This window comes from Dromiciops gliroides, chromosome 1, assembly GCF_019393635.1.
Source record: "Dromiciops gliroides isolate mDroGli1 chromosome 1, mDroGli1.pri, whole genome shotgun sequence".
Classification (NCBI taxonomy): domain Eukaryota; kingdom Metazoa; phylum Chordata; class Mammalia; order Microbiotheria; family Microbiotheriidae; genus Dromiciops; species Dromiciops gliroides.
The window spans coordinates 157,928,978-157,956,063 of record NC_057861.1 but is presented as its reverse complement, the minus strand read 5'-3'; the positions used below and the strand labels follow the sequence as shown (position 1 = coordinate 157,956,063).

Sequence of the window (27,086 nt, the reverse complement as noted above, 5' to 3'; positions counted from 1 at the left end):
ATATCAAAAGATAATTGGCCAAGATGCCTGTCTGGAATTTGACAAAGCAGTTCAGGTTTATACCAAGTTTAATTATCTTTCCCCTTCCTCCACCTAGGGCAGTAACTAAAGTCTTTTAATCTCTCCTGTAGTTTGCACAGGAAAAGAACAGCAACTGAATTAAAATATAATTCTAGTCAATGCTTAACAAGAATTCAATCTTAGCCAATGAAACTTGATTTATTAATGAACAATATTTAATAGTTACACAATTAAGATTATATACTTAAAATGGAAGACAACTAGAATTGTCAGCACTAGTTAGTATTTGTTGACAAAAGTCTTGTGAATCAAAAGCACCACTTTAGCTGCAATCAGTGCTTAGCACAGTGCCTGGCATGCAGTAGGCATTTAATAAATGATTATTGATGATTATTTTCCAGATCTTTTTTGGTTAACTGATTGTATCTCAAGTTGTTTCTTATATAGCACTTCTCACACGTGCCCCTAAATGATTATGGATGGAATTTCCACTGAAAAACCATTACTTGGACAGTAAGCACTTCTATTCTGTCTCAGTACCATTCCATACAGGTTACCTTTCCCGTTATCAAGGGTTGATTTTCTTGTCAAGACTGAAGCTGAAATGCCTAACACCTGCCTTGCTCATCAGTTACTGATAGTTAGCTGGGCTGGATGTGAGACAATTAATTCAATTAAAAGACATTTATTAGAAATCTTCCATGTGCTGCTTTATTCAGAGTCAAGTTCTCAATTCTTCTCACCAACAGATTTAAGCAGCTGGGCAGCTTCTTTTTGTACCTAAAACGAGGAACAGCAATACAACTCAATGTTCTGAGCCCAACACTGTTCTTTCACAAATATATCAAGTACCTATGATTCCTTCGTAGGGGAGCTCCTTATACCAAAACAGATTACAACTGGTTTGTGCTGGATTTTCTTGGACTCAGAAAGACTGTCTACAGTCCCACAACTAATGTGTGAACCTCAATCTTCACTTTAAATTCAAATCCATCCACTCTATTATGCCCTGCCTCTTTTAACTCTTTCACAAATAACTGGTAAAAAATAATTAAATTTACAACAATGGTCAGTATATTCCAAAAGTTTCCATGCTAACAGAATCTATTTTTTAAATTCTGTTTCCTGGCAATGATTAAATACAACTTCTTCAAAAAACTTTAAATTTTATATGGTAGTACATGACTACAACACCTCATTTACACTATTAGCTATTCCCTTAGTTTAGTACAGTAGCATGCTAAATAGTAAAATTATCCTATACTATATTAAGTAATGCTTTTTTTGTTAAGATATGTTCAATCATAACAACTAAGGATTTTTCAGACAGAAACCAGTGTAAAAGGCCATTAAATATAATTTGTGAAATGACTACTGCTGGCACTTAACCAGATTTATGATTTTAAGAAAGGACAAGACTCTGTTCTAATTAAGTTTCTTAATACCCGATGTGTAATTAGGGCTAACCTATTATTCATGTTCTACATTTTTCCTTCTTCCAAAATCAGCTCTTTAGCTTTTTACCTGCTTGTCCTCCTCTGTGTGAGCTGGGTAGTCCTTGGCTTTCAATAACCAGAAGGCAGCAAGCTTTTTGTTTTTTAACTTCAGATAAGTCTTTCCCAAGAAAAGCAAATTTTTGCTGTAAAAGTTTGGATGCACTGAACACAGAAGAAAGAAGACAGTCATCTCAGTTTGGTAGCAGTTACACTGTTTTGATTTGTAAAGGCTGTGATTTTCTGTCTAAATTTCATGAACAGGTTAATGACTTTCGTGTGCAAGGAGCATACTACTGTAGTTTTTTTTTTAATTGTTCACATCAAATGCATTTCTGGGAAAATTCCGAAACATCCACATCAGTTGTGTTAGAAATGTTGTGACCAAATGAGACAATACAATATGAAACACACCAAACTAACTCTAAGCTCCTCCTAGTCCTCCGATGACCACTACTGAAACCCAAGTGGTTCTGAGTGTGACCAGAGAGGAATTTTATTACTTCACGCTCTCTCATTTTTCTGTTGTGAACTGAATGTCTTTTCAGGGTAAATGTTACAGACATCATTTTAGTTGCTGAAGTGGTCAGAAAGGAAAGATTATATAAGTTCAAAGAAGCAGAAACTAGGCAACAAAAGCGTTAGGAGGTTAAGTGATGGGTTTAAGGATGCAGACGGCCAGTTTGTGACAAAGCTGAAGCTAGAACAAGGTTTACTGGTTCTCAGGCCATTGTCCTTCCCAGTAGCTAACACTAGCTGTGATGTACATCAGCTGCCTACTCTTGTTAACTTTATTATTTCTTGACTTGGAACTCATGCTGAAGGTCCTAAGGCTACTCACTGGAACCCTGAGTTCTTTTTCACATATACAATTTACTAATTTCAACCTCTGTGCTGCCATATAATCCTCTTAACAATGAGTCCCTCCTTTAAACTAGACTCATGAGGATAATGCCTAGGTTGAAGTCTGTCATAATTTTACAGCTAATTCTCTTCATTCTTTTTACAGTATAACATAATCTCCTTGAGGGTAGAGACTGTTTAATAACTAACATAATGTCTTGATGACAGTAGGCTTTTAATAAATACTTAGGTTTTTTAAAATAAAGTTTTTTAATACTTGTCTTTCAAAAAGAAATTAGCATTGTTTGAGTGGGAAAAGCAACAGCCAGGATGCCAGAAGACCTGGTTCTGGTATCAACTCAGTATCTGACTTACATAAGGAAGGACATTTGCACCTTTGTTTCCTCATTTGTAAAATGAAAAATTAGAAGTGATGATGTTTAAAGTACCTTCCAGCTTCAAAATTCTTGGCTGTTAATTCAACAGAAGCATGTTTTCTGTTCAGGCTATTCTCTAAGTTTAACTTTGAAACCATAAAACATTTTGAATGAAAAAAAAATTAGTGAAATGAATCAAATATGGTGAATGAATTTTTAAGGAAATCACCACATATAATTTTGCATATTTTCATAATTTTAAAAATGTATTAAGTACTAACATATGTACATGTGTGTATACATATATTTGACCAAAAATGTTACCTTGTTCTGCCATTTGAAAGTATTTTAGAGCCTGTTAGAGGAAAAAAATATGTTTAAGGAGAAAAATATTTTAAATAAAGTTTTTTTTTAAGTAACTCTTCATTAAAAATCTGTCTCTATTCTTACAGCAGTCTTATAGTCCAACTTTTCTTTTTAGAATGGACTTCTCCATATTTTTATTTTCAGTTCCAAATTCTCTTTTCTTCCTCTCTCCTGTCCCTCTTTCACCCATTGAGAAGACAAGAAATATGACACCATTATAATATGAAGTCATACAAAATATATTTCTGCAATAACCATGTTTGGAAGTGGGGAGATATGAAAAATAAAGAAAGGGAAAATTGCTTCAATTTGCAGTCTGAGAACATCAGTTCTTTGTCTGGAAGTGATAACATTTTATATCATATAATACTGTTGCTGTGGTAGATCTGGTTTATTCTCTCTTCATAATTTTCTTGCATTGCTCTCATTTCTTTTGCCATTTTCCCTCTAGCACTCTTTTACTTGATTTAAAAAGATTTTTTTTTCTTTTAAAAAAAAAATCTTGCCTAAACATAACTAGGAATTCTTGTTGGGCTTATGTCCAGTCTGCATTTTTCTTGGAGTTGCTTGTAAATGTTTGCAAGTCATTGTCTTCTTCCAAGTTTGCATTTTGAGCCTCCCTGTTGCTACAGTAGTTTTTTATGATCATGTTATTTTTTTAGTTATTTGCTCATTTTTCTAGCCTATTTCTTAATTTTGGACTTTATGTTAGAGTTGGGCTCTGCTCATCTCAGGAGTGGGAGGATGTCTGGCCTGATCTTCTAATTTTTATGTCCAGCTACTTTCACAATTAAGTCTGAGGGTCTGTAAGTTTTCAGTGCTTCCAAGGTAGTGTCATCTAGGGAGAGTTCTTGTCACTGCCCTCCTACTCTATGCTCTTGGCCCTTAACCAGGTAGGGCCTCTGCTCCCTTAAAAATGCAACCATTCCTCTCCACCCTGGAACAACAACCTAGAACTATGTAATGAGCAATGGAGCTGCCAAATGGTGCCTGATCCTGTAGCTACCTCTACCTGTATCTGAGTATGGTGTAGTGAGAATCCTTTTTCAGGTATGACTAACTAGGTGGTCTCTGATGCCCCTTCCAATGAGACTTTATGATTCTGTGATCTGTGTTTACTTTAGAATAACGATACAGCTAAGAATTCCATAATAAATCAACTGAACAAAAGACATTACATCACCTCTTCATATGTGGAAGTGGGAGGAGTTGCAAACAATACTTTAGCAATATTTCTTTGATACCAAGGCAATTCAGCAAACGAGTAACACCTAGAGGGGAAAAAATAACATCAAAAAGTAACCAAACTGGGGCAGCTAGGTGGAACAATGGATAAAGCACCCACCCTGGATTCAGGAGGGCCTGAGTTCAAATCCGGCCTCAGACACTTGACACTTACTAACTGTGTGATTCCAGGCAAGTCACTTAACCCCAACTGCCTCACCAAAAAAAAAAAAAAAAGTAACCAAACTACTCTGACCCAAAATCGAATGTATCTTAAAGGTTGTATGGTATAAACTCACATTTTTTCCCCCTCAATCATTAAGTGATTTGTAAGCATCTTTTATTATTTTTCACACACACCTGCTAAGTTAACACTGATGCTGATGGCAAAAGTTATCAAGCAAATTCAGCAATGGACCAAAATACACCTATGTGGTCCTTCTGCTCTTTCATCATAAGAAATAAAGGATGGTGTCCAGTCTTTACCCTTTTTGTGAATTGTGGGAGAAGGATATGAAATCTTTAGAAGAAAATACTAAAAATTAACCAAGTGGTGAAGTTGGAAACAACTTTGTAGAGATGATGATGATCATCCCTGTTTTTGCAAGGAAATAGATAAGATAAACAATAATGTTGTCGACAAAAGATTGACATATAGAAAATCATTAGATATGTTGTGTGAGTGAGAGTAAGGGGTCGAAGATAACATGGAGGTGATGAGTATGAGGGACTGGAAAGATGATGGTATACCCTTAACATAAATGTTCAGATGGCAGTGTGGGGCTAAGTTCAGGATGGATATGGAAGTTGGGTGTATAAATCTGAGAATAATTTGCACAGAGCTAAGTAAACCCATGCAAACCGATGAGGTTACCAGGTGAGAGTGTAGAGAGAAAAGGGAGCTCAGAACTGTGCTTTGGGAAAACATTCACAGTAAAGGAGCATGAAATAGATGATGAAGCAGCAAAAGAGACTGAGAAATTGGTGGTCAACCAGGTAGTAGAACCAAAGAGATCAATGTCACAAAAATCCAGAGGAGATGGTATCCAGGAAGAGAGGTCAAGAAGTATGAGAAGTGAGAAAAATGTCATCAGATTTGGCAATTCAGAGATGAACAAGGTCAGAAAACAGACTGCCAAGGGCTGAGAAGTGAGTAAGAAACCAAATGAAGGCAACAAATGAAGACAAATATTTTTGGAGTTTGGCTGTGAAAAAGATGAGAATGCTTAAAGAGAATGGGAGGCTATATTGAGGATTTCTTAAGGTTAGGGAGAATCAAGCCTTGCTTATAGGGAAGGAACCAGTGGAAAGGAAGAAACCCAAGATTAGAGAAGAGGAAGAATGACTGTGGAGCCAATTTGCTGGAGAAGACAGGAAGAAACCACATGATTTTTTAACCAAGCTTAGTATTTCTTAATGATATTTCTCTAGGAAGTAACCTGAATATACTGTATCATTTTTATAAAAAGCATTTTCAAATTATGCTCGATGTGCTTCAGAATAGGGAATCTGCTTACAAAATATACACAAAAAAAAGTTTCTTTAAATAAAAAAACTTACCAAACACCAATAAGGTGAATTGAAGTGGCATCTTTAGGATTCAGTTCAATTGCTCTCTAGGAAGAAACAAGAATAATATCAATCAAAATTTATTTCCAAATACCTGTTATTTTTATTTATAAATTTTGTCTAGTAAGCCAGAAAAAGTACATAATTAAAAACTATCAAAAAAAGAACTTATAATTCAGTTCCTTTTTGAGAAGTGAAACTTTCCCTCATTGATAATTCAAATTGAATTGACAATATCCATTTAAATGTATACCTGAAATAGTGACTACAACTACCATTCGAGGATGCCTTCATACTTGAAGCTCAGAAACTGATGGCTGAGGCTAGCCAGGTAAAATAATAAACACAAGCAGTCTAGTAGATGAAGCTTCTATGTCTTTAGCTGTCACTCTTTGCCTGTAATCACCTTTTCTGCTGTTAGAATGTAAGAACACAAGAAAACCTTTTGAAGTGCAAAGTAATTTTTTTAACTCATAGATTAATTTATAGAGATATCAGGCAGCATGCTATAGGTGAAAGAGCACACTGGAAAGAGTCAGAATTCTGCTTGAATACCATTTCTGTAACTTAGCTGTGTGACAATTCAAGCTGAATCAACAAACAATTATTAAGCACCTGTTTATGTGCAAGGTACTGTGCTAGGTGCCAGAGATAAAGAAGAAAAGATGAAACAATAAACGAGTATTTATCTGTGCCAGGCACTGTACTAGTTGATGGGGTTACAAAGAGAAAGATGACATAATTCCTACTTGAAAAGAGCTTACAGTTTTTTTTTTATGGGGCAATGGGGGTTAAGTGACTTGTCCAAGGTCACACAGCTAGTAAGTGTCAAGTGTCTGAGGGTGGATTTGAACTCAGGTACTCCTGAATCCAGGGCCGGTGCTTTATCCACTGCGCCACCTACCTGCCCCAAGAGCTTACATTTAATAAAGGAAACAAGCACGCTCACACATATTTCATTTTATATTATATCACACATTCTATAATATATAATGTATATATTATGCTGCTATTCAGTTACTTCTCAGTTGTGTCCAACTCTTTGTGACTCCATTTGGGGTTTTCTTGGCAAAGATTTGGCAGTGGTTTGCCATTTCCTTCTCCAGCTCATTTTATAGATAAGGAAACTGAGGCAAATGGGGTTAAGTGACTTGCTAGTGTCTGAGGCCAGATTTGACCTCATGAAGATGAGTCTTCCTCATTCCAAGCCCAGTGCTCTATCTACTACACTACCAAACAGCTCCAATGTATATTATATATACACACATCTACTATGTAGTATATATTATACTATACATTTGTGTGTGCATATGTAGTAATATATACATAACATTCATAATATGATAAATGTAAAGTGAATAAAGAAACATATCTATATATGTTTTATCAGCACACTAGCTTACCTCAAAAACTAAGCTAAATTAGAAGACCTGTTTTAATAAATGGTTAAGAAAAATTAATATATTGAAAACTTAGGCAAAGTAACTGGCAATTAAACTATTTACAATAACTATTTTTAAAACACTTATAGTATGTCTGTTCTATTAAGAAGGTAAATATTCTCTTCATAATCTTGTTTATATAATTCATTTGCTCAAGACCACTTTTAAAAGGACAAATTTAGCCATAGCCCTAGATCAGGGCCTTATCACCTTTCTTTAACTTCAACAGGCTCCCGATTGGTTTCTTTGTCTCATACCTCTTCCTACTCTAATCCATTTTATGAATTAGAAAACTGGGTCTTAGAGAAAACATATTCTAATAATATTTAGATATACAGGGCCCAAGAGAATAGTAGAGAATACTTTTTGAAGTGGGAAATATATGTATAAATATGCACATGTGTACATCTATTTATATGCACTCATATATGTATATATGCAAACATGTTTGTGTGTACACACACATATATAGGCATGTATTTATTATCTGAGTCCATTCCTTTTCCACATACATGCATATAGGCATATACATACAAATGTGCATATGTATATAATGTGAGTATGAGTTCCTCATCTCCCAAAGTAAGACTTATATGTGTATACATACTCTAATGGTACTTTAATAGAGCCAGACTTTTGTTTGGCACTCCCTCTTCTAGTTATACTGAAACCCATTGATACTTCCTTCTCATTTTTATGAATTTAATTTTTTACCCATTATAGGTAAAGTTTTGTTCAAGGTCCTATGGAGGGATATAAGATGAATAAAACATGGACCTTTTCCCCAAGGTCCTTGGCTCCAGTAAAGAAAACGAGATGTGCAAAATAATACAACAATAGAAGTCAATTTAAGATTAAGAGGTAAATCACTGGTACTTTCATGCCTTCTTGTTCCAATTGATCTATGATGTTCCTAATGTAATTATTCCCCCCAATGATGTAGACTGTAATCCTTTCACACCTTACCATCCTGTGTGGCTGTTGAACTCATTCACCCATAAATTCACTAAAGGGAGTCCAGTCCATTCAATGCACCAGGGTCAGGGTAGGGGGTGAGGTTTTCTTCTCTCTACTCTGACATTTTGGGGAACACAAGCTATCCATGGTTGTCCTACACTCTTGCAATGTAGTCTTTTTTTGTCCATTTCTCAGATAAAATCTTTCTAATTACTTCTGTATAATTTTTCATTTGCTGTGTTTTACACCCTGCCCGTACCCTTATCACTGCCCCTCTGGATGAGCCACAAGATCAGGGTTTTTTGTGGACTGTAGTGTTCCATGACTTGCAGTCATACAGTAACACAAAGAAGAAAACTGGAGTTAATAAGATTGACATGGGGCAGCTAGGTGGTGCAGTGGATAGAGCACTGGCCCTGGTGTCAGGAGGACCTGAGTTCAAATCTGGCCTCAGACACTTAACACTCACTAGCTGTGTGACCCTAGGCAAGTCACTTAACCCCAATTGCCTCACCAAAAAAAAAAAAAAAAAAGATTGACCAGTGTTTAAAGGAGAAGTATGGGATCATTAAAAGCACTGAGCAATTTCACAAAAGTAATCCAGCCTGCTCTCTTTCTCCTATTTAATTATGAGTGTAGCTTACTATCCATTTTTAAAGTCTGTCTAAGATGTGTGTGTATGTGTGTGTACACTGATGAATGAGCTCTACAAGCTGTCCATCGAATTGCATCTCAAAGTCTAGAAAAGAAGCATGCTATGTCCATTAGTTTTTCCTGTGGAAATAGTTATCCCAAACTGTTTTTAGACATTATGATTATTACTTAGGAAGCTCTGAAATGTTCCAAGGCTTAATGCAATGAATACAATGTCATCCACCAGCAGGAGTGTCTGGAGGAACTCATTTAACTATAGGAATGTCTCTTTGACTTGTACTGTGTTAGACCTCATCCAGAAAGGTCAAACATCAAAGACCTCCTTATTTCACGCTTTGCTTGATATTAATGACTGGAGAATAACAATAGATTTCTATGTCTGTTGTTACATCTTTCAGGGTGTCTTGGATGATTCTGCCATATAGACCTTGTTAGAGAAGAGCCTCTAAAATAGCATTTTTGTTTCAATACAACAAATGCTTTTTAAAAAAATCAACTAACAAGCACTGTGTGAGGCTTTGTGAGGGTGTACGAACAACCTGGGGGTGTAGTCAGGAAATATGTGCGTATATGTTATATTACCCAGACAGAGGTAAATTGGGTTTTGTGGCTTCATATTCCAAAGCTGGCAGTTCACGAGTACTTAACAAGAACATCACACTGGACTCCAGCCCAGTCTACAGTCATATGGCTCATGACATTATATGGACCAGAGGTAGCAATGCAATTATTAAATGAAGAAAAGAAATCCAATGAATTTTTTATATTAACAAACAATTAAAATTCACCAATACCTCAAAATGTTCCTTGATAAGGAAGGCATTTCCAATTTTAACCTTGATGCCCTCATAATCCCCAACATCGCTGATACAGATGGCATACCACTACAAAGAAAAAGAGAAAAAAACAAGTGTTAAGTATAGCTTTAGAAATATTATGTTTGACAGAATGGCTCAAATTTAGTCCTCAAAAAACACTGAGCTTCAAGGACAGAGTCCTTCCCAGATTGAATCCTTTCTTCTCTGGTCATTTCTAGAACTACGTGCTTTGATAACATCACAGCAGCCCATCCCCGGCTGTGGTTAGTTAGGAGTTACTTTCTTAGATTTTGCTCTGAATAAAAGGACTTTGGATGAAGTTATCTTTTGGTTTCATAGAATTTAGCCCCTCATTAGACTATGTCCACCTCTCATGATAATATTCATTCTTTCATTGTTAACCCTTCAGACTTGATTTCCTCCTGTCAGGAACTCGCACTCTTGTAAGAGGCATATAAGAACTGAGAGGCCTCCATGATTCCTCTGGTTTATGACAGAAAACCAAATGACCATCCTTTTTATTAATTATTCACTAGTCATGATTAATAAAATTGTTAATTACCCAGAAACTTTCTCTCAAATTTTTCACACATTATAATATTCTAAGTATCTTACCTTGTGAGCTGCAAAACTTGATTCATTTTTTTCAAGTGCTTTTTTTGCATAGGCAAAAGCTTCATATACCAGCCGTTTCTTATCTTCCGCAGAGGTAGTGCTAAGTTGAGATATATCTCGGGATGCCCGTGCCAGACGCCATAGCAACTCTGCATCCTCACTGGGTTTGAAATATATTATGGAACCTCACTTATATTCATTTATCTTCTATGATTAGAGTTCATTATCATAAATCAATTCTTTGTCTCTCTGCTCAGTGACTGAAGCAGTATAATAACATGCAACAACTGTTATAAAACTGTTTTGAAGAATGTTGTAAGAGCTGCATTCACAAAGCACTTCCTTAAGTAATTTGTCCTTTAAATTTACATCTTTGGAAAACATTTCATTAAACTTGTGATTCCAATCAATAGTCTACAAAAAGTTAACCCAATAAAATCTACCATAAACCTAATCACGAAATAGTCTATATTTGACTTAACCTAGTGCTTAATTTCTAGGGGCAATATATTAGGTAAAATATTACTTTTTATTATGGAATGACTATAAATTCATAAACTGAAAACTGTAAGTGAAAGAACTTGAGAAAATGAAGGATAATTTTAGATTCTTGAAAAGAATCTTATTAGTTCAATACTTTATAAGATTAATATTTATTTAAAAATATTTTACATTAGTTGTAGTATTTGTATAATTCAAGAACTCTGGCATAAACTTCTTATACCAGTATTGGTCAGACATTATTATTATTGAGGAAAATAATCTAATTAATCAGGATACTACTATTTGTTGATGATGACGAAACCTTCCAGAAGGAACAATAACTTTATTTAAAGTAAATATTAATTACTTTTAAGGGAATAATAGCTTCATGTCAAGCAAATGCAAATTAGACTTACTTTTAAAGAAAAGGAACCAGAAACATATTCTTCTATTTGTTTTCCTAAATATACTGTACAACACTGTACTCCTTACACTTGTGAAATTAATTTGTATGATGAATAAGAAAAATGATATTTCACCTTACAAGCAGAGATAACAGAATACTAACCTTCTGAAAACTAGAGATAACTGTTTCAAAGATAACCTCTATTTGAGAACATGCCTATACCATCCATGCTCACTTTAAACTTGAACTAGCCTATTACTTCCTAAATGACCTCTCTACCTCTGTCCAGTATGGCAACACCCTCACCTCAGTGGTCTCTTCCTCTGGTGATTAGCTTGCCAACCTCCACATGAGTAAGCACTCTCACCATCCATGCTCACTTCAAACCCGAAGCAGTTCAAGACTCCCTTGATGATTTCCTCATACAAACTCTCCTTTTCAGACCCTTTTTAGGTATATTCCCTTATTAGAATAAAGTAAACTCCCTGCAGGCAAGGACTTGTTTTCTTTTTTGCTTTTATTTGTATTCCCATCACTTAGCATGCTTTTTCTACCTACGTAAGATAGAGATACTACACTGTGAATTAAGCTTCCAAACACATTTTTTAAAACGCTGATTTGAAATACAAGATACAATAGTCATTAAGAAACTCTCCAAAAGACAAGGTATTACGTTTTAAAAGGCAAGCAGTGGAAAAAGATACAAATCAGTCAAAAAAACTTGGGCTAGTATATATTGCATACCTTTGTTTATATTGAGCTAACAAGTGATAAAGCTTTTCTATTTCTCCACTGCCATATAGGTAGTCTGCTTTTTCAAGGATTTCTTGAACTTCAGAGCATGTGAGGGAAGAGAGAGAAACAATAGAATTTTAGTCAAATTAAAGACACCAACAATCCTATCTAATTAGAATGCAAACATACACATACATATATGTATATATCCATATATCTGTATCTATATATAGATCTCCACATATATATCCACACAGAGATATCCATATCCATATCTGTATAGATAGGCATATGCAGATATAGAGATACAGAGGTATATAAAACAACCCCAAAACTTAATAAACTTGATTATTATATATGGTTGTAATCTAAAAATAATCACAATGAGTATCAGTAACAATAATGAAAACTAACCCACACTACCTTCGAACTTTCCTATTTCTTATAATTACCATGTTGTTGATGACTCACTGTTATAAAATGCAGAATGATACCAGAATAATAGTGATTTCCAACATCATGTTAACATGACTAATATCCAAAAAAAGAAAACGACTGAGAAATGAAAACAGTCCTGACCTATGACATAAAATGACCTATGTAATAAAAAAAGTTAGTATGTAATGAAAAATTCAGCTGGTATGTGAGAGAGAAAACCAAGGCAGGGAATTTTAGAAAAGGGCAAAAGCAGACACACATAAAGAATTGACAAAATAAACTGAATATAAAAACCATGGGAATGTAAAGAATTTGGAATTATATATATATTTTTAAATATTTTATTTAAGCCACATTAGGTCCTTGAGTCTTTTTTTTTTTCTTTTTTTGGCAGAGCAATGAAGATTAAATGACTTGCCCAGGGTCACACAGCTAGTGTCAAGTGTCTGAGGCAGGATTTGAACTCAGGTCCTCCTGAATCCAGGGCCAGTGCTTAATCCTATAAAAATACAGCATGGGCTCAGGCTACTTGTCTTACATATCTAGTGTTGAGCTATATTTTAATGGTCTAATATTACATAGAAACAGTGTTTATATAGAAACTTTACCATTTTCATTTAAGCTAAATGAAGCTAAAAATAAGCCATATGCACAAGAAAAATGAAAGTTCACCTATAAAGATTTTGAGATGGTTTTTTAAAACAGTATTATCATCCTTTACAGGCTAAGATGACACTGATCTACAATTACTAAGATATATGTTTGAAGTTGTTTTTCTAGCAGTCAAGATGGTAAATTTCTAAACCATTCAAACCATACTATATCATCCAATTCCATTATGATCAAAAGAAACACTTTAAAAAGCTGTTAAAGCCAAGTAACTGAACGAAGCTAATTAAACCTATTAAATTAAAAAAACAGGTATTAAGTGTCTACTGTATGCAAAGAGAACAGTTGCCTTCAGATATTTCAAAAATTGTCTGGTAGATGATTAATTAGGTACATTCTATAATGGAAGCAGGTGTCCATTTAAAGAACTGCATAATAATTAAATCTATTTAATAAATGGAAAGCAAAGTACTAAGTTTCCTATCACTATAAATGTTCAAGCGGAGGCTACATAACTTGTTAGAGCTGCTGTGCAGATTCGGGCACAGGGTGGGAAGTTGTGAGAATCACTGTTAATTTTTGGCACCACCTAGTGGCAAAAATCACCCAGTGACTAATTTAAATTGAGCTTTATTCCTAAACAACTGGATTCACATTTAATCTTTTTTTTTTTTTTTTTGCTGGGCAATGGGGGTTAAGTGACTTGCCCAGGGTCACAGGGCTAGTAAGTCAAGTGTCTAAGGCCGGATTTGAACTCAGGTACTCCTGAATCCAAGGCCGGTGCTTTATCCACTGAGCCACCTAGCCACCCCCACATTTAATCTTAAATGTTAAACACTTTAAATTGATGTAAGCAAGCATAAAAAAGAGATAGTGAAAGAAATTGCCTTTTATAAGGAATTGCTTGCAGATTATTATGAAGTAAGATGCTAATTACCAAAAGATATTAAGATTAGGAATTATAAAGTGAACGTGTTAGAGTAAATTACTTTAGAATGACTATAGGGAGCAATGTAAAATTAGTAAATATTAACAATGTGAAATTTCATAGAATTATTTTGTTTTGAAAAATAATTAAGATAATCCACAATTACCAATTTTAGCTTCTATCTTTAACAATCAAAATTGATGGTTAGTATTATCTCATAGAAAGTTAGATGTGGATGATTAAACTTTTTGTTAAAGAAAATTAAGATAATTAAATAATAATTAGTATCCTAAACTCTCAGAATCATTTCCAAAACATTCAAGATATGCTTAAGGAGACTGGAGTAAAATATCAAGTGATTTTCAAAATGCTGTAGAATATATAAAATTAAAATCTATAAATAAATGATACTGCAACTCACTTTATGAAATAACAAAGTATTTAGAAATATTACAATAAAATATTTCAAAATCTCTTAAAGATATAAAAATCTTTATGCTTGTCATTAGGGAAGCTTCTTTTTAAAAATATCATATTCATTAAAAAATATATTAACCTTCCATTTAAATTTTTTTGGAGGGGGTGGTGAGGCAATTGGAGTTAAGTGACTTGCCCAGGGTCACACAGGTTGTAAGTATTAAGTGTCTGAGGCCAAATTTGAACTCAGGTCCTCCTGAATCCAGGGCCAGTGCTCTATCCACTACGCTATCTAGCTGCCCCCCATTTAATTTTCAATATGGTTTATTTGGTTATCTAGCCATTCATTTTGTCAATACAATTATTTCCAGTCTGAGAAGGATAGAGTCACAAAGACAAAAAATTAATGTAGTAATTGTAAAAATAAAACTAGTTTTTCTATTAACCATATAAAGAACTAGTTGAACCTTTTAACCTCCTTAGGTTTCAATTTCCTCTTCTGTAAAAATGAACATAAAATTCTTATCTCAGCTACTTCCCAGGATTGCTATGAAATTTAAAGAAGATAGTATGATAGAGTGGAAAAGGCACAGCTTTTAGAGTCCAAGGACCTGAGTTCAAATACAAAACTCTGATATTAATTTACATATGTGCCCAAAGGCAAGTCATTTAACTTCTGGGGCCCTAGTTTCCTAATTTATGAAAAGGAAGGGATTTGAGTTAATGATCTCTAAATGATGATATTTTTGATGCAGCTTCTCTTTCAGTTTATTATATTTTCTGTCTCCCAGGAAAACTGGCATTCCTGATCTTTCTCCACTCATGACATAACAACTATCCCCATGTACTGCTCCCCCTCCTCATGTCCACCTTAGAATCTCTGGCTTCTTTTAAAGCTCAACTAGTGTCCCTTTCTACGTCAGGGTGGTCAAACTCAAACAGAAACAGGCCATTAATTCATACATAAGGATCCCTAGGAACAACATAATGACTTAGTTTTAAAGTATAACATTACTTATGTTTTGTTGTATTTTTATTTATTTTGTTAAATATTTCCCAATTTCATTTTAATCTGGTGTTGGCCTCACTCAGGTATGCTGTAGGCCACATGTGGCCCATGGGTCGTGTCTGACATGTCTTTCCTATATGAAACTTTTATTTATACCCTCAGATGTTACCACTTTCCCTCCCAAGTTATTCTGTATCTGTTATGTGCATGTGAGTGTCTACATTCTCCTTAAAAGAATTTAAGTTCCTTGAGGTCAGGGACTTTCATTTCGGTCTATCCCTAGCACCGAGCACAATCCCTGCCACAAAACACATATCTGATTGCCTGATTGGTCTCTAAGGACCCTTACAACTCTAATGCCTATATCTTATGACAGTGTCGTATACTTTTTTCTTTTCTTTTTTTGGCTGGGCAATGAGGGTTAAGTGACTTGCCTAGGAAGTGTTAAGTGTCTGAGGCCGGATTTGAGCTCAGGTCCTCCTGAATCCAGGGCCAGTGCTTTATCCACTGCGCCACCTGGCTGCCCATCATATACTTTTTTTTTTTTTAGTGAGGCAATTGGGGTTAAGTGACTTGCCCAGGGTTGCACAGCTAGTAAGTGTTAAGTGTCTGAGGCCGGATTTGAACTCAGGTCCTTCTGAATCCAGGCCACCTAGCTGCCCCCGTCATATACTTTTTAAACAGCATCAAGTACTATAGAAATGTATTATAATTATTTTTAAATATTTGCCAAAGATTCCAGATTGATTTGATGGTGTAGCCAAGACTGTTCTGGTACTTCAGTGGATCTTTATGCAAGCAGCAACAAAGAACCCCAATCAGATCTGTGCTTTAGGAATATCAACTAATCAACAAGCATTTAAGCACCTACTTCACACTAGACACTGCAAAATATCACTTTGTCAGTTGTGTGGAAGACAAACTAAAGGGGAGAAACTGAAAAGAGGAAGACCAATGGGGAGGTAGGGGTCTTATGCAATAGTCTAGCCAAGAGCTAAGACATGCCTCATTTGGGGTAGTGTAAGTAGAAAGGGGGATGGATGGGAGAAGGAGGCAGTACAGAGAAAGAAGCATGGCTTTTTAAATTTTTTCTTTATTTCTTTTTTTTGGCAGGACAATGAGGGTTAAGTGACTTGCCCAAGGTCAGACAGCTAAGTGTCAAGTGTCTGAGGCCAAATTTGAACTCAGATCCCCCTGAATCCAGTGCTGGTGCTTTATCCACTGTGCCACCTAGCTGCCCCTTGAATCTGAGGATCCAAGTTTAAATCCCTGTGATGCTTACTCTACTTGTATAGTCTTGGCCCAATCTCTTCACTTTTCTGGGCCTCAGTTTTCTTACTTGTAAAATGAAGTTCAGTTATATGGTCTGTCTTACATCTCAATATCTATGACTCTATTACCCCTTTTTTCCCACTGACAAGTCTTAGCAACTGAGTGTTTGAGTGGCATGGCAGAAGCAGAAGGAAGAGTTGAGGATGACTAAGGTTAAAAACCTAGGTGACTAAAAGGGTGGTGGTAGCCTAAAAAGAAAGAAGCAGGTCAGCAGAAGTGAGTTTAGGTGGAGAACTGTGAGTTCTGTTTTGGACACACTGAATTTGAGGTCTGTGGGACAACCAGCTGGAAATGAACAACAGCTTCTTGGTAATATAAGAGTTGGCCTCAGGAGAAAGATAAATGTTGTCTATGTATACATGGGAGTTATATGCATGGAGATAATAGCTGAACCCATGGGAGCTGAGAGATCTTCAAGGGAGAGGATACACAGAAGAGGGCTCAAGGTTACAGTCACACAAGGGGATGGGTCAAAGATGGTAATCCAGCAAGAGACTCTGAATTCAAAGATAATCATTTTGGCTAGCATCCTCAAATTCCTTAACTACCACAACTTTTAACAGGATTACGTTGCAAAACTAATAGATTAGCGGAAAATTCATTCTTCCTTTCTCTACCCTGTGGTAGTGGGTTTCATGAATGACAAAAAGTAAGGGGAATGAATAATAAATCATAAGATACATTAATATATGAAATTTGATTATGGCTATGTCTAAATATATATTGGCTCTGATTTGTTTGTACATTGGTTATTTTGCATCAAAACATGAAAACCTATTTGATTTTTTTAAACTTTTTAATTACTTTTGTTTGTTATAATTCAATAAACATTTATATAGGTTGCCTATAATTGTTACCCTCTGTTCAAAGCCCACGTTATCATACTTCTTTTTCTTCCTTCTTGAGTAGATCAAAAAGACAAAAATATGGGGCAACTAGGTGGCACAGTGGATAGAGCACAGGCCCTGGAGTCAGGAGTACCTGAGTTCAAATCCAGCCTCAGACACTTAACACTTACTAGCTGTGTGACCCTGGGCAAGTCACTTAACCCCAATTGCCTCACCAAAAAAAAAAAAAAAAAAGAAAAGAAAAAAATATATAAAGTTGGTAATATGGACTCTATATCACCGTAGGCATAGGCATGTAACTGCCTGAAATGCCTAACTTATTATTAAAGGCAGCTCAAATTTTGACAGAAATGTTTGTTCAGTGTCTATTATACTTGTTCTACTACATATTATTTGGCAAAATATATATATGTGCATATATTTTTAAAAACACAATAATACACTTTTAAGATATTGAACTAACACTTACCATTGACTTCAGCATGAACCACAGCAGATTGAGAAATTAGTTGATAAGTTTCAAAGCCCACATAAGATAATGCTGAGATTATAAGGCCCCTGTGGAAAACTACAGCATTTCCAAGAATCTAAGGAAACAAATGTTGTCAGTTATCAAACTGCTACAAAATGTGACTTGATATCCTTGACAAAAATGACATCATTTTTCTCCTGTCTCCTTCCATCCCCCCTAAATAACACATCTTAAGGATAATGGGTGGGGCAATGAGGGTTAAGTGACTTGCCCAGGGTCACACAGCTAGGAAGTGTCAAGTGTCTGAGGCCGGATTTGAACTCAGGTCCTCCTGAATCCAGGGCTGGTGCTTTATCCACTGTGCCACCTAGCTGCCCCAGTAATTACTTATTTTGACAAATTCTTTAGTAAGTCAAATTTCATAGCAATGTAACATTTATAATCAAGATGTTCTTCACTTCTTGGAGACAGCAAGATTTAATGTACTCTAGTGAATATGTCTACCTGCTGTGGGTAATCTTGTATGAGATCAATTCATAAAGTTATTTTCTAAGATAAACAGAAATTGTGATCTGTGGAAATAGTATTCACAAGTAAAAAAAATAGCATGATCACAGAATTATAAATTTGGAACTGAAAGACAACTCAGATACTAAGTCTATTTTATGGATGGACTATAGGGCATCATATAGAGGAGGAAATTGAAATCTAGGGAGGATAAGTGACTTGCCCAAGGTCATACAGTATAAGTGAATAAACATCAGAAGTGGAATTTGAACCCAAGTTCTCTGACTCTAGAGCCACTACCCTTTCTGCCACTCCGTGCTGCAAATATTTATAGAATAATAAAGAAACAAACAAACAAATAATTATGTGGTTATACACTTAGGGGTAGCCAGATATCTAAAAATTTTTTGTTTAAAAAAAAAAATCCAATATTTAGTTAACTGGTTTAAACAAGTTTACCATATCTCTGATGGGAAGAGGAAGGGTACTACATACTTTGCTTTACTATAGTATTAACTGCCATGATTCAAAATAAATGATAAGGCAAAGGCATTTGAATAACTTATATCAGAAAAACCCAACTAATCCAGAATTTTTCAAATTGGTGCCTCTTCCATAAGCAAGATGGTATTCAGATTAATGTTTATATTTTGTCTTCTACTGTATATAGGGTTCAAGTCCACACTTTTCCATGTTGTAGCTATGAGTTATAGCAGTACTTCCCCAACCCCAATTACACAAACAAACACACACACACACACACACACACATACACACACACACACACACAGACTTGAAATAACTTCCTCATAATACAAAGCTATTAAATGTCAGAGTAAGGATTAAAATTCATGTTCTTAGCTCCCAAGTCCATTATTCTTTCCATTATGATGAACATGTGCACATGTGTGTGTGTGCGTGTGTAGGTGTATATGTATGTGGGTATAGGTATGTATATATGTATATACATGGTTGCTGGGTGGTGTAGTAGATAGAGCGCTGGGCTGTAAGTTAGGAAGACTCATCTTCAGTTTAAAATCTGGCCTCGGACATTAGCTGTGTGCCTCGTGACAAGTCACTTAACCCTGTTTGCTTCAGTTTCCTCAGGCATAAAATGAGCTGGAGAAGGAAATGGCTAAAACACAAAACAAACAAAAAAACACCCAAATCGGGTCACAAAGAATTAGGCATGACTGAAACAAGTGAACAGCAACATATAAAACATATTTATCCTTTCCACATCGCAGGGGTTAGTGGTACAGCACTCCCTTGTTTTGTCTTTCTTTTTTTGGGTGTTTACAGTACCTTACTGTAAAATTTGGGTTGATATTATATAATACTATACATATATTTTATGCATTTCTGAGTTTCTAAACGTTCTGTGTTATCTGTTGGCCTTTGTGTATCATGTGTGGCCTCCACAAAATGCCCCCAAAATTCCCATTCCTTATGCTGACACCATGATCAAAACCTATATCAAAACACAACAAGGAAAGTTGTGATGTGGAAGGGATAACTGCATACTAATTGTACTCATATAATAAAAACATATTTATCATAATTATGTAATAATAATGATATAAACACACATTATTTAAACAACACATTATATATCTATGTTATATAATTGAGCTGTAGTGGAAAGAATACTGGACTTAGGAGCTAGGAAAATTAATTTTAATCCTTACTCTGACACTTAATAGGTTTGTTCCACGGGCAAGTCATTTACATTCTCTTAAGTCTCAGTTTTCTCATCTGTAAAAAGGAGAGATTAACACTGGCACTCCTTACCTTATATCGGATTGAGCCTTTAAGTCATAGAAAATATGAGGACACCACTGGGTAAACCTTAAGGTGCTATATAAATGTAAGTTAGTAAAAATAGCAGTTGTATATGTTCTCCACTTAAGATTTAATCAATGGGCATTTACCAAGCACCTACTATGTGCCAGACACTGTGCTGAGCACTGGGAACAGAGATATAACAGATAATCCCTTTCCTTAAGGAGCTGACATTCTGCTGAATGTGACCCTGGTTTCAATAAGCTACGCTAGCAGAGAACAAGGTGTGGAAGGTCCTAACACTTTACAAGGTGTTAGCATACAGGCCTCAAACAGGCCTCAATCAATTTAGACTAATCATGAAGAAGTTGATCAACAGGTGATGAGTTTTTCTTCATGACAAGAATTCATGAAGACCATCTACTAAAGTATAAAGGAGTTGTGATTTATATTAAGAAAAAATAACTACACCTATCAAAACCATAGATCTGAAAATATCCTAATAAACATAAATAATCATGTATGAATATACATTCACATAAAACTTGGTATTTCATTTTTTTTTTTGGTTTGGCAATTGCGGTTAAGTGACTTGCCCAGGGTCACACAGCTAATGTGTCAAGTGTCTGAGGCCAGATTTGAACTCAGGTCCTTCCGAATCTAGGGCCAGTGCTCTATCCACTGCACCACCTAGCTGTCCCTATTTCATTTATTTTCATAATGGTTTACCAGTAATAAATAAATACTTGGTGCTTGGAGTACAAACATGAGAAAATTTCACTGGTATCAATCATGCAAAATGGTAGCTATATTACAAGAAGAAGTATACCACTGGGCAGTCACTTAACTTCCTTAGACTTCAGTAAAAAGTATAAAGAATTGTTCACAATTGTAATGTTTAGTAGCAGTATGAAAAACATCTTGGAATTGAATAATGAAAATAATTCATTGTTTTGTAAGCATTAAATTTTGCATGTTGGCAAATATAGAGGTTTTCAATTAACACAGTGAATTGTCATTTGATCACTATTGTGGTTATCAAAAATTGAGTGACAGTGTCAAGTTAGTAAAGAAACTATTATTCCAAAGGAGATATACACATATTTCTAGTAAGAGTATGAAAATGCAAGTAATTGGACTCAGAAAGCTCAAGATATCATTGAGATTATCATGGATGATCCAATTTAGAACAGAAGATATAAACAAATAACTATGTTACAGGTCCAGGAAAAAGGTATATATAAGAAATTTGAGGATGGAGAGCATGCTTTGAACTATTCATGGAGACACCAAACGCCTTGGTAAACTTCAAACACTCCAGACATTGGGTGGAAGGAGAGATGATATGGCTTAAACAAAGGCACAGAGACAGAATAGGACAAGATGAAAACAGGTGACAATGAGTAATTGGTAGAAGGGGAATAATATGAAATATGATGGAAAAGGCCTGAGCTAGGTAGGAAGATTACTTGGGCAGCACTGTGAAGACTGGATTAGAGGGATAGACGGGAGATAGGAAGACCAGTTAGGAAACTACTATAGTAGTTTGCAGAAGACAAAAGGTGGCTGTTAGAATAAATTGTAAGGAATCATTACAAAATCAATAGGACTGGCAACTATTTGGACAAGTGGTAGAGGTGGGTGGTGTTTGCAAACATTTAACAGTACATATAACTAGACACTTTAATAAATATCTGCTGAGGAGGCAGCTAGGTGGTGCAGTGGATAAAGCACCAGCCCTGGATTGAAGAGGACCTGAATTCAAATGTGGCCTCAGACACTTGACACTTACTAGCTATGTGACCCTGGGCAAGTCACTTAACCCTCATTGCCCCACCATCCATGAATGAATGAATGAATGAATGGATGGATAGATGAATAGATAAGTAAACAAACAAATAAACAACAAATAAATATCTACTGAACTGAATAGAGTGGGACTGGGACTGTGTTGTGTTACCTAGCACAAAAAGGAGTTTCAAAGGGAAATAGATGAAACAGATGACTATATACTGATTGCTGAGAACTGCATGCTTTTGATAAGTTTGATTACAAGGGCACTATAGAGAAGAAATGAACCTGGACCAAAACCAACTGGGAATATGAAATAAGATGAAAGATGGAAAAGCAACTGTACAAGAACAACAGAAGAGGAATGGGGGGGGGGGGGTGTTGGGTGCAGAAAACCCAAGATGAACCTTCTACCCATGAAATTTCTATGTCAAAGGTGAACAAATACATGAATAGGCAATTACACAAGCAGAGAGGGAGAAATGTTATGTAATATTAACATGAGGGTAATAACTAATGACATAAATGTCCCTTCTAGTCAGTCAGAAAACAAGACTTTATTAGAACCTATTATGTGCTGGGCACTGTACTAACCAGTAAGTATAACAAGAAAGGTAAAAGAGTCCCTACTTTCCCCTCAGTCTAATGAGGGAGACAACATACATACAACCATGTACAAACAAGACAGGTTCGGAGCAGCTAGGTGGCACAGTGGATAGAGCACCGGCCCTGGAGTCAGGAGTATCTGAGTTCAAATCACTTACTAGCTGTGTGACCCTGGGCAAGTCACTTAACCCCAATTGCCTCACTAAAAAAAAAAAAAAGACAGGTTCATGATAAATTTCGTGCTACAATTAGAGGGACTCAGAAAAGGCTTCCTGTAGAAGGTGGGATTTTAGCTGGGACTTGAAGAAAGCCAGGGAGGCCAAGAGGCAGAGAGGGAGAGAATTCCAGGCAAGGATGTCAGGAAATGGCATATCTTGGGGAGGAACAGCTAAGAGGCCAGTGTCACTTGATCAAGTGTGAAGGGGAGTAAGGTGTAAGAAGACTGTAAAGGTAGAAGGGGACTGGATTATCCATGATTCTGAATGCCAAAAGAGTCTATATTTGATCTTGGAGATGTCAGGGAGTTTACTAAGTAGATGAGGTGACATGGTCAAACAGGCACTTATGAACACTTTGTTTTGTTTTGGTTTTGTGTGGCAATGGGGGATAAGTGACTTGCCCAGGGTCACACAATTAGTGCTTATGATCACTTTGACCACTGAACAGAGGATGAACTGAAGTGGAGAGGGATCTGTGGCAGGCTGACACACCAGCAACGGTTCAGGTTAAAGGTCATAAGGGCCTAGGCCCAGGTGGTAGCACTATCAAAGGAAAGATAGAGGTGTATACAAGAGACTTCATGAAGGCCATGGCAATGAACTGGATATGAGGAGGTGAGAGCATGAAGAGTCCAGAATGACTCTAGGTTGTAAGCCTCAGTGACTGGGAGGATGGTGGTACCCTTAATAGTGAAAGTCAGGAAGAGGGGAAGATAACATAGGAAAGATAGTGAATTCCATTTTGGACATGTTGAATTTAAGATGTCAATGGGACATCCAGTTTAAGATTAAGAGATTGGAAGTAAGCAGGAAGGGTAGGGCTGGATGAATCAATTTGAGAATCATCAGCACAACTGAACCATGATAACTTGGTGATCTCATTAGTGAAATCACCAAGTGAACTAGCAGAGTGGGAGAAGAGTCCTGAGCTCAAGAGAGAAGCTACAGGGCTTGACACCTGACTGGATATGGGGCTTGTGAGAGTTAGGAGTTGAGAATGACCAGCAAAACTGAACTAGGTTTGCAGGACACAGTGGGACATTCTCTCCTTAGTTGTACTGAGTAATGAATAAAAATGGAATTAAATACTAAAGACTATATAATAAGACTAAAACCTCATATGTATAGAACACAGAACATTCCAGGAGGCAGCTGGAAGTACAGTTATTAGCACTCTTGGGAGATTTGAGGTTGGAAACTGATGCGAGAGTCACAGGAATAGAGATGATAACTGAAGCCAGACGTAGGAATAGATGAGATTGTCAAGGGCAGAACTGTGGAGAAAGAAATGAACTGTCCAAGGACAGAAGCTTGCTGGATGTCCATGTCTAAGAGGTCAAAAGATGAGAAGCCAGCCAGTAAAATATAAAAATAAACGATCCAAGTTAAAAGGGAAATAAGAAGGGGGAGCTAGATGGTGCAGTGGATAGAGCACCGGCCCTGGAGTCAGGAGTACCTGAGTTCAAATCCAGCCTCAGACACTTAACACTTACTAGCTGTGTGACCCTGGGCAAGTCACTTAACCCCAATTGCCTTACAAAAAGAAAAAGGGGGAAATAAGAGCATGAAGAAGCCACGGTAGGAGAAATTTTAAAATAATAATTAAAAAAAGAGGTTGGCCAATAGTGTCAAAGTCTGCCAAGGGAACACTGGATTTGGTGATAAGGTCATTAGTGACTTTAGAAAGAACAGCTGCATGATAGTAGTGGGCAATGGAAGCCAGGTTACAAGGGGTCAGAAAGTGAATAGCCAGTAAGAAAAGTAATATATAATAAATATATTACACATAAATCATAATGTATATAATTTATAATATATAAAAAAGAGAGGGGTATATAACATATAACTGAGGATCACAGAATGGTAGCATTGTGAGGAAGAGACCTTAAAGAATAAAGACCTGAGAGTCCTCATTTCCAACACAAAGGCTGTAACAACTTGAAAGTTATTAGTGCCCAAGACACGGAAATGTGATATGATAGGAAAAGAAATGGACATGAGACAGAGGACCCAGGTTTGAATCCTAGTTCCAATACTGTGACCTTGGGCAAATCAGGTAAACTCAGTTTCCTCATTTGTAAAATAAGAGGTTTGGACTAAGTGAATACTATTTTTTTAAAGTATGGCAATTAAAGAGAAGAGACAAGCTAATGGTTTTTTGTTTAAGAAAATGGGAGACTGAGACTTTATTTTACAGGTGAAGAAACCTCAGCCCAAGGTGGTTAAGTGACTTGCCTAAAGTCACAGAGGCAGTAAGGAAGAGCCAGGGTCAGATTTCAAGCTCAGGGCCTCTAATTCCCATTCCAGGGCAGCATATCCTGCTATCCTACCTGAGCTAACTGAGTCACCTGGGCAAGTTTAGTGGCAGAGCTGGGCCAGGAAACCTCATGGTGACCCAAAGCTGATGATGCAAGCAGAGTCAACAAGACCTGTTTTCTGTTCTTTGGCTTCATCTCTCAAACAAACCGACAAACCCTACTCAAAACTCTGGGAAAACGAGTTGGGGCCCCAAAGACTGAGAGTGCATCGGGCAGCTCTGAAAGTGAAAATAGCCCAGCATTTAATGACAGTCGGAAAGCACTCGAGCTCTTCGGGTTTGGAAAGCGGAGGACGCCCACGAGCTCCCTGGGCTCTCTGGGGCCCGAAACCGAACCCTCTGATATCGAGCTTTGAGGTTTGCAAAGTTATCTCATGTGATCCTCACAACAGCCTTTGGTGCTGTTACTATGAGGCCGACAGAGGCTAAGTGACTTGTCCCCCTGGGTCACACGGCTCGTCGGAGTCCGGGGCGGAACTTGAACCCGGGTCCTCCAGACCGCCCCCGCCCCCCACCCGCACCCCGTCCCTGCCTGTTACCCAGCACCCGATACACCGAGCCACCCCCGCCGGCACCTCGGACACCCACCCCGGGGAGGCGGCGGAAATACCTCGCTGCCACCTAGCCAAAAGCGGGGACTGCCCCGCCGCCCGCAGCCCGCGGCCTCGGCTCTCGCCGTGGCCGGGAGCCCCATGCGAATGGAGGGGAGAAGTCCGCGCAGTCGCACCGCTAACGCCATCGCTGTGACCGAGCCGAGAGAGCGAGCAGAGAACTAATCAGTCCAGGCCTTGGCCCCGCCCCTCAGTGGGACGAAGGAAAGTGAACTGGGGGAAGGCTCCCGCCTCGGAAGTGCCGGGAGAGGAAACAGCGATCGGGCTCTGGACGTTCCGCCCAAACCACCGAGAGAAGTCGGCCAGACCTTCCCGGGAAGACCCCGACCCCTCCCCCCCTGCCCCCCCCCCCCCCGCTCGTTAGCGCTCGGCGCATGCGCTTTGGGCGGCACGTGGTCTTTTGGGGGTGGTTGCTTGCCTTGCGAACAGGGACTATTTTATTATTATGATTATTATGTTGGGTGGTTTTTAGTTTTAGTTTTAGTTTTTGGGGATTTTTTTTGCTTTTCTTTGCATTCCCGGCGCTTAGAAGACTTCATGGAACATAGCAGGCGTTTAATAAATGCCGATTGACTCCCTAACTGATTCCGTTCCAGGTCGTGCAAGAATTTCCTCTTGCCACATAACCAGTCTTTTAGGGGAAGCATAACAGGTGTACAAAATTCTACAATGCGGTACCTTTAGAATCAAGCGCTCTGATAATGACCATAGATATAGCGCTTTAAAGGTTGCAAAGTGCAGTACCTCCCCTGGGGCAAGAGTATTTAGCCTTTTTTGTTTTTGTCGTGGATACTTCTGATAGCTTAGTGGTACCTGTATAAGGACCCTTTCACAATCAATCAATAAACATTGATTAAGTGCCAACTGGGAAGCTAGGTGGTGAAGTGAATAGAACGTTGGACTTGGAGTCAAGAAGACATGAATTCAAATTCTGCCTCAGAGACTTAATAGCTGTGTGACCCTGGACAAATCACTTAACCATGTTTGCCTCCGTTTCTTCATCAGTAAAATGAGATGGAGAAGGAAATGGTAAATCACTACAGTATCTTTGCCCAGAAAATTCCAAATAGGCTCATAAAGAGTCAGACGGAACTCAACAAGTGTCTACCAGTGCCAGTCCCTGACCTCAAGAAGCTTATAATATAATTGGGGAGACAACATGCAAACATATACAAAGCAAGCTCAAGATAAATAATTA

The 27,086-nt window shown here is 37.2% G+C and overlaps 1 protein-coding gene across 1 annotated transcript; it reads right to left on the bottom strand.

Annotated features, from left to right (window-relative positions):
• Positions 1–214: 214 nt before the first annotated feature.
• On the bottom strand, positions 215–26,189 carry RMDN1 (regulator of microtubule dynamics 1). The gene is made up of 10 exons (XM_043975395.1): positions 25,888–26,189; positions 18,054–18,171; positions 12,013–12,100; positions 10,380–10,539; positions 9,741–9,830; positions 5,885–5,940; positions 4,284–4,371; positions 3,059–3,089; positions 1,546–1,679; positions 215–801 (listed from the first exon to the last, which is right to left on the bottom strand). Exons 1-10 carry the CDS (start codon positions 26,014–26,016, stop codon positions 751–753), a joined length of 945 nt encoding a protein of 314 aa, XP_043831330.1. The 5' UTR covers positions 26,017–26,189; the 3' UTR covers positions 215–750.
• Between the last annotated feature and the right edge of the window lie 897 nt (positions 26,190–27,086).